The sequence below is a fragment of the Cebus imitator genome, unplaced genomic scaffold (assembly GCF_001604975.1).
Source record: "Cebus imitator isolate Cc_AM_T3 unplaced genomic scaffold, Cebus_imitator-1.0 Scaffold460, whole genome shotgun sequence".
NCBI lineage: Eukaryota > Metazoa > Chordata > Mammalia > Primates > Cebidae > Cebus > Cebus imitator.
Genome location: NW_016107775.1, coordinates 1017751 through 1026757, shown reverse-complemented (window position 1 = coordinate 1026757; position 9007 = coordinate 1017751). Strand labels below are relative to the sequence as shown.

General features: G+C 34.4%; 1 protein-coding gene across 1 annotated transcript in view; it reads left to right on the top strand.

Moving 5' to 3' along the window:
• KIAA1586 (KIAA1586 ortholog) overlaps positions 1-7326 on the top strand; it is an 11131-nt gene extending 3805 nt beyond the window's left edge. The window contains exons 3-4 of the mRNA XM_017512015.2: positions 1484-1564; positions 4340-7326. Of these exons, the coding sequence (XP_017367504.1) occupies positions 1484-1564; positions 4340-6520 (2262 nt within the window). The 3' untranslated portion in view covers positions 6521-7326. The remainder of the gene's footprint in view (positions 1-1483; positions 1565-4339) is intronic.
• The last annotated feature ends 1681 nt before the right edge of the window (positions 7327-9007 follow it).

Below are 9007 nucleotides of genomic sequence, written 5' to 3'. Positions count from 1 at the left end.
TGTTGACCAGGATGGTCTCGATCTCTTGACCTCGTGATCCACCCGCCTCGGCCTCCCAAAGTGCTGGGATTACAGGCTTGAGCCACCGCGCCCGGCCAGATTTTTTTTTAAAAGTTTGTAACTTCTTAATATATTCTGATTTGGATTCCTTAGCCTTTTCATATAAATCTTGATTATCCTGCCGTCATTCTGCATGTGGCACAGAATCCTCTTCGTGTTTCATCACATACCTAGCCTCCAAAATAAACAATATGATGAAAGAAAGCAATGATAAAAGATTTGGGAGTACAAAAAGAGCTCTTATCTTGATGTAAATTTTATTAAAATACAGTACACATACAGAGAAGTTTACATTCTCTTTGCCATCACTCTGTTTTTGTACCACATTACCATTTGTCTAGATTGCTTATCTTGTTTGCATTCTTCCCACATACTCCCCTATGTGGTTAACCTTGAAACAGCTGTAATGATGTTCCCATCTTGATGTTATTTATTGATTCCTTGGCCTATAGAATAAAATCTAGGCTTTTGACTAGGGCATTTATGGCCTGGTCTATGATGGAGGTGGTGTGTTTGTAAGAAAGGATGAAGAAGATTCAGAGTTTGATGTTTGGCTGTATAGTGATGTGGAGGATAAAGCATGGTTATCAAAGAACTCCATTGTTTTGAACTCAGGTATCTAAGAGATCACTGATAACCATTTCAGTTAAACAAAAAGTGTACCATGAAATCTGTGTCTTTTCTTTTTTTTGTGAGGTAGGGCCAGGGGGTGGGTTTTTCACTATGTTGCCCAGGGGGTGGGTTTTTCACTATGTTGCCCAGGCTGGACTTGAACTCCTGGGCTCAAGTGATCCTCCTGCCTCAGCCTCCTGAGCAGCTGAGACTGGCACTGTGCCTAGCTGAAACCTGTATCTTTTTAATACAATATCTGTGCTATTTCCCATTTTGAAAGGAATCTATATGGTTTTTGTTTGTTTGTTTGTTTTTTTTAAGAGAGAAAAAAGGAAAGAGAAAGAAAAAGAAAGAGGAATCTACATGGTTTTATTCCTCTATATAGATTTAGGCTATTTGGGTTTTGTCATTATTGCATATTCTTTTTTTTTCCTTTTTACTAGCAAGAATATTATTACATATTCATGTACTCTGAATCTTTTCCCATGCCTCTTTTTTTTTTTTTTTTTTTTTTTTTTTTTTTTTTTTTTTTTTTTTGTAGAGTTGTGGCCTCACTATGTTGCCCAGGCTGCTCTTGAACTTCTGGGCTCAAGTGATCCTCCTGCCTTGGCCTCCAGTGTGCTAGGATTAAGGTGTGAGCCGCTGCTCCCAGCCCCGTGCCCCTTTTGTTTCTAATTATTCTGTGCCACTTGCAAGATTTTCTCAGGAATCTTTGCCAATTCCAACTAAAAAAATCTCCCACTGATTGTTAAATATAATTTTACTTTAAATGATTGTTCATGACTTGTAAATTTGCCCACTTCCTTTTTAGGAAGGACTATCGAGACCTGTTCTTGAATACATTGATCTGGTCTGTGGTGATGATGAAAAGCCTACCACCTATCATAGTGGTGTAAGAACATTATATTTCTATTTTTTCAGTTTTCTTATTAAGTGCAATAATGTGTTGGAGGTGGCTTGAACTGGATCATAAGAACTAATTGTTAGCCAGTCACTGTGGCTTACGCCTGTAATCGCAGCACTTTGGGAGGCTGAGGCAGTTGGATCACCTGAGGTCAGGAGTTTGAGACCAGCTTGGCCAACATGGCAAAACCCCATCTTTATTAAAAGTACAAAAAATTAGCCAGGCATGGTGGCATGTGCCTGTAATCCCAGCACTTTGGGAGGCCGAGGCGGGTGGATCACGAGGTCAAGAGATCGAGACCATCCTGGTCAACATGGTGAAACCCCGTCTCTACTAAAACTACAAAAAATTAGCTGGGCATGGTGGTGCGTGCCTGTAATCCCAGCTACTCAGGAGGCTGAGGCAGGAGAATTGCCTGAACCCAGGAGGCGGAGGTTGCGGTGAGCCGAGATGGCGCCATTGCACTCCAGCCTGGGTAACAAGAGTGAAACTCCATCTCAAAAAAAAAAAAAAAAAAAAAAAAAAAAAAAAAAAAAACCCAAAAAAAAAAAAAAAAAAAAAAAAAACCAAAAAACCAAAACTAATTGTTAAACTTTCAGGAATTTTGTGAGCTGATTGTAAACATAGCAGTTATTAAAAATTAAAGCATATAAACACACAAATACATAAATGATCGTTGTATTTAAGGTAATACTTAATAATATCATTTCCTACTCTCTGTGCACCTGAGGTTATTTGCTTCTGTTGGTAGAAATACTATTAATACATAATAGTGTGCTGATGCAGCGTGATGATAGAACATACCCATCATGATCAGTAAAATACAAACTAGAGTTTGATTTATTATTTGTTGATTAAACTTGAACTGAAGGATAAAATGTTAATGCAGATTAAATTTCAAAGTCTGATGTGTCTCTGCTAGACTATATAAAATACAAAAAAATTGAGGAAATTGGTTTGCAGTATTCCAAAACTTGGCCAGGCAAGGTGGCTCACACCTGTAATCCCCTCACTTCAGGAGGCCAAGGCTGGTGGATCACTTGAGGTCAGGGGTTTGAAACCAGCCTGCCCAATATAGTGAAACCCTATCTCTTTCAAAGATACAAAAATTAACTGGGTGTGGTGATGCATTCCTGTAGTCCCAACTACTTGGGAGGCTGAGGCAGGAGAATCACTTGAACCTGGGAGGCAGAGATTGCAGTGGGCCAAGATTGCACTACTGCACTATAGCCTGGGCAACAGAGTGAGACTCTGTCTCAAAAAAAAAAAAAAAAAAAAAATTCAGAACTCTTCATTAGTTCAGAAAGATGATGATGTTATTGATGAATGAGTGAAACTCTAATATATGTCTGTATTGTTTCACTTTCATCTTATTGATTAATGTAATTGAAAATATTATCCACCCTTTATATCGATACTGCAGTCAGCCCTTCATATCCTGTGGGTTCCACATCTGTGGATTCAACCAACTGCAGATGGAAAATATTTTTTAAATAATAAGTACAGTAATAAAAAATAATGCACATTAACAAAGTACACATTACAAAAACTATTTTATGGCATTTACATTATATTAGGTATTAAAAATAATCTAGAAATAAAGTATATGGGAGGATATTCATAGGTTGAGTGCAAATACCTTATTTTATACAAGGGACTTGAGCATCGGAGGATTTTGGTATGAAGAGGTGCAAATAGTATACTCATTTGCAAATCTCATGGCCAACATTTTTGCTGAATTGGATGATAATAATTCATAGTCAGATTTTGTGAAACTATTGTTGGCTGTAGAATTTTAAAAACTGATAGTGGGTTTTTCAAGAAATAGCAAGTCATATATATATATATGAATATGTATATATATAAAAATATGTATATTCATATATAAATATATATAAATATATATATTCATATATAAATATAAATTTATAGACAAATATATTTATATTATATATTACTACATAAGATATATATTATATATTAATACATATATATATTATATATTTAATCATTAATAAATCATATATTTAAATAAATATATAATATATATACATAATTATATAATAAATATATAATATATTTATTATAGTAAATATAAAATATTTAATATATTTATATAATATATTTACTTATATATAATTATATAATAAATGTATAATTAATAAAATATTAAATTATATATTTAATTATATTAATATATAAGTATATATTATATATTTATTATATATTAACATATATTTATATTTTATATAACAATATATATTTATATTTTATATATATATTAATATATTACTACATATATTAATATATATATAAATAATTTTTTTTTTTTTTTGAGATGGAGTCTCGCTGCGTCTCCCAGGCTGGAGTGCAGTGGTGTGATCTCAGCTCACTGCAACCTCCACCTCCCGATATTCAAGTGATTCTTCTGCCTCAGCCTCCCGAGTAGCTGGGACTACAGGTACATGCCACCACACCTGGCAAATTTTTGTATTTTTAGTAGAGATGGGGTTGGCCAGGCTGGTCTCGAACTCCTGACCTCATGATCTGCCCACCTCAGCCTTCCAAAGTGCTGGGATTATGTGTGTGAGCCACCACGCCCACTCACATCATATTGATGTTTTAGATACAAGCTGAAAATCAGGTTAAATATTTAAGTTTAAAATTTATTTCCAAAATTAGAAAAAGATTCACTAAGTTAACTTTTTCATTGACCCTTAAAATGTTATGAATTTTACTTACATATATAAAATTATTTTTCAGATTCTGTTTCCTAAAGCGCCAAAACGACAGGGTGATTTTTTGCATTTTTTAAAAGTGAAGAAGGTGAAAACAGACACAGAAAGTAATGAAGTGAGCAAAAATCATTGCGGATTATCTAAGGCAAAGGAACCAGATTTTGAGTATATTGAACAGCCAATCGCTGAAGAAAAACCATCATGTTCATCAAAGGAAGAAATAGATAATCTTGTGCTTCCAGATTGTTGGAATGAAAAACAAGCATTTATGTTTACAGAACAGTACAAATGGCTTGAAATAAAAGAAGGTAAATTAGGATGTAAGGATTGTTCAACAGTTCGGCATTTAGGATCAAAAGCAGAAAAGCATGTTCATGTGTCCAAGGAATGGATTGCATATTTAGTAACCCCTAATGGCAGTAATAAAACTACTAGACAAGCGTCTCTACGAAAAAAAATTAGGGAACATGATGTTTCTAAAGCTCATGGTAAAATTCAGGATTTGTTAAAGGAATCAGCTAATGATTCAATTTCTAATTTAGTACATAAACAAAACAATAAAAACATTGATGCTACTATAAAAGTTTTCAATACTGTTTACAGTTTAGTAAAACATAATAGACCTTTATCTGATATTGAGGGGGCAATGGAATTACAGGAAAAAAATGGAGAGGTAAATTGTTTAAATACACGTTACAGTGCAACAAGAATAGCAGAACATATTGCAAAAGAAATGAAAATGAAGATATTTACGAATATTATAGAAGAGAATGCCAAAATCTGTATCATGATTGATGAGGCATCTACAGTTTCAAAGAAAAGCACCCTAGTGATTTATCTCCAGTGCACAATTCAGTCAGCTTCTGCACCTGTTATGTTATTTGTTGCTTTAAAAGAATTGGTGTCAACTACAGCAGAGTATATTTTCAATACATTATTGTCTACTTTAAATGATTGTGGTTTTACAAATGATTATTTGAAAGCAAATCTAATTGCATTTTGTTCTGATGGTGCTAATACAATTCTGGGAAGAAAGTCTGGAGTAACTACAAAATTGTTAGAAAATTTTCCTGAAATCATCATTTGGAACTGTTTAAATCATCGATTGCAATTGTCACTTGATGATTCTATATCTGAAATAAAACAAATTAATCATTTAAAAATATTTCTTGATAAAATTTATTCTATTTATCATCAACCTAATAAAAATCAAACCAAGCTTCTAGGAACTGTAACTAAAGAACTTGAAACGGAAATTATTAAAATTGGTCGGGTTATGGGACCAAAATGGGCAGCATGTAGTTTACAAGCTGCTACTGCTGTATGGCATGCATATCCTGTATTATATGTGCATTTTTCTCATTCTTACTCTGGTTTGGCAAAGAGATTAGCTAACATTAATTTCTTACAAGATCTTGGTTTAATGATTGACATCCTTGAAGAATTTTCAGTACTTTCAACTGCATTACAGTCAAGATCAACTAATATTCAGAAAGCACAAAAATTGATCAAATGTACCATAAGAGCTTTGGAAAACTTAAAAATTCATACTGGAAAGTACGAATCTCAAATTGAAGATTTAGTCAAGTCAGATAAGTTTAAAGATATTCCATTTAATAAAAACAATAAATTTAATGCTCTTCCTAGGAATATCTTACTAGACAATATAATTCAGCACATGAACCTACGCCTTTTATCTGAGCAAAACCATGATGAAAATATTTTTAATTACTTTGATTTGCTAGAACCTTCTACATGGCCTTATGAAGAAATAACTTCACCATGGATAGCTGGTGAAAAAAAATTATTTCATTTGTGTGAAATTTTAAAATATGAAGTTGATTTGAATGATTTTCGGGAATTTGTAAACAACAATATAAAATCAAACAATGTTTCAATTCCTCCAACTATACAAAAAGCTAGAAAGATAGTTAGCACCATTGCAATCAATAGTGCTGAAGCTGAAAGAGGTTTCAATTTAATGAACATAATTTGTACAAGGGTGAGAAATAGTTTAACAATAGATCATGTATCAGATTTAATGACAATAAATTTATTGGGGAAGGAATTAGCAGATTGGGATGCAACACCATATGTAAAATCTTGGTCAAATTGCAACCACAGGTTGGCCACAGATACAAGAGTTCGGCAAAAGTCAACAAAAGTCTTCCATGAGAATCAATTGGCTATATGGAACTTACAATAGAATATTGTATGTGTTTTTTATCATCTGTAAATTATGTACTATACATCCTTTATATATATAAAGGGTTTTTTTGTTGTTTTGGAAAACCAGTTAAACTTTTATCAGCATGTTGCTGTTTAAAAGGCGTTTAGCGAGATAACCTTGAAGACTGGTTTTAGGAGCTATAGTTTTTTAGATTGGCCCATGTTTGCTGGAGTGGGTCATAATACATATTCCATGAAGTTCTGTACAGAACAAACACCATGTATAATTTTGTACTGTTTAAGTAAGGATGCAAAAAAAAAAAAACAACTCAGGTCCTGGAGGTTACATCAAATAAAAGAGAAATGGAATCAAAACTGTAAGCCTTTTGGCTCTTTTCTCATTTCCATATCTGTGCTATCTAGTATGATAGTCACTAGCTACATGTGGCTAATCAGCTCAGTAGGACTAAAAGTAAAATTTTAATTTACTTAATTTTACTTAAATGTAAAAACTGAAACAATGTAAAATATTTTTTTGCTTAGCTTTACTGTCTTTCAGGAATACATTTTACTCTGTTACCTTGCATAAGGTTTGGTTTTTGTAGTGTGCCTGTCAAACTTGTGTGTCATTTCCAGTATTGAATATAAACACACTGCTGATAGATATGATACTGCTGTCAGCAGATGGATTCAGTGCAAATTATTTTTTCTACGAATTGATGTAACATCATGTTTATCTTAACATTTTATGCAGACAACAGGAATTACAGTGATTCCTGTGTAAATTGTAACTGGCAATTGAAATACTTATTTTAATCATGATTAAATTATTTTTCTAGTTTACACATGAATATGAGCAAATTTTTAAATTTAAAATGAAGGCATACTGAAAAAGAATCAAGTGGAGATGCAGAACCTAGCACAACAACTGGAACAGTAAACAAACAGACTCAAAGAAGGTATGTTGCGGATTTGACAATGGCAATTTGCAGTTTGCTGTGGCAGAGCAAAACAAGCTGTTATTTAAGAAACTATTAAAAGTAAGAAAGTTGAGACTTCAGCAGGTGCAAAATGAATTAGGTAAATTACATTTCTTCTGCCAAAAAGAATCAATGAAATTTAGTCACCTGAAATTAGAATTAACAAAAAATTTTAGAAACAATTTTAGAAGGAACTAAGGTTATAAGTTTGGCCAGATGTAAAATATCTGAGATTCTTACATGAAAGAATTAGGTTTTTTAGAGTTGGTGGGAGAGGGGAGGATCTTGCTCTGTCATCCAGACTGGACTGCAGTCACTTGCTGCAGCCTCTTTCTCTTGGGCTCAAGCAGTCCTCCTACCTCAGCCTCCTGAGTAGTTGGGAATACAGGTGCATGCCACCACACCCAGCTAATTTTTCTATCTTTTTGTACAGATGGGGTTTTGCTGTGTTGCCCAGGTTGGTACTGAACTCCTGGGCTCAAGCAGTCCTCCTGCCTCAGCCTCCCAAAGTGCTGGGATTGTAGGCATGGGCCACCATGACTGGCTGAGAACTAGTTTTAAATGGATAAAGGTGAAATAAATTATTTCAGTTGAAGAAATTGTTAGAATATTATGAGTACAAGCCTAAATAAGATGTTTATTAAAATGTACAGGGCCTTGGCCAGGTGGAGTGCCTCATGCCTGTAATCCCAGCACTTTGGGAGGCTGAGGCGGGTGGATCAGGAGGTCAGGAGATCAAGACCATTCTGGCCAACATGGTGAAACCCCATCTCTACTAAAATACAAGAAAATTAGCTGGGCATGGTGGCACACACCTGTAATCCCTGCTGCTTGGGAGACTGAGGCAGGAGAATTGCCTGAACCCGGGAGGTGGAGGTTGCAGTGAGCAGAGATTGCACCACTGGACTCCAGCCTAGCGACAGACCGAGAATCCATCTCAAAAAAAAAAAGAAAAAGTACAAGGCCTTTAGTTAAGTACCAAACAACTGCTCGTAGAATACACTACCTAGCAATATTAAAGATTGATTCTAAATCTGAAAAATTGGAAGTACATTTCTGTAGTTTTAGAACAGTTTTGAAATACGAGAAACTACCCAACTAACACACTACATTGTGTCTCATAGGACTTAAAAATTTTGAAGAAATAATTTCAATTCATGGCCTCATAAGTCAAATTTATGGCCAGGCACGGTGGCTCACGCCTGTAATCCCAGCATTTTGGGAGGCTGAGGCGGGGTGGATTACCTGAGTTCAGGGGTTCAAGACCAGCCCGACCAAGAAAGTGAACCCTTTTGTATTTTTGTAAAATACAAAAATTAGCCACGTGTGGTGGCAGGCACCTCTATTTCCAGCTACTTGCAGGAGAATTGCTTGAACCCAGGAGGTAGAGGTTGCAGTGAGCCAAAATTGCACTGCTGTACTCCAGTCTGGGCAACACAACAAAAATCCATCTCAAAAAAAAAAAAAAAGTCAAAATTATGCAGCTTTAAAAAAAATTTTTTTAAATTAACTTTTAATTAATTTTTTTTTTTTTTTAGATAGAG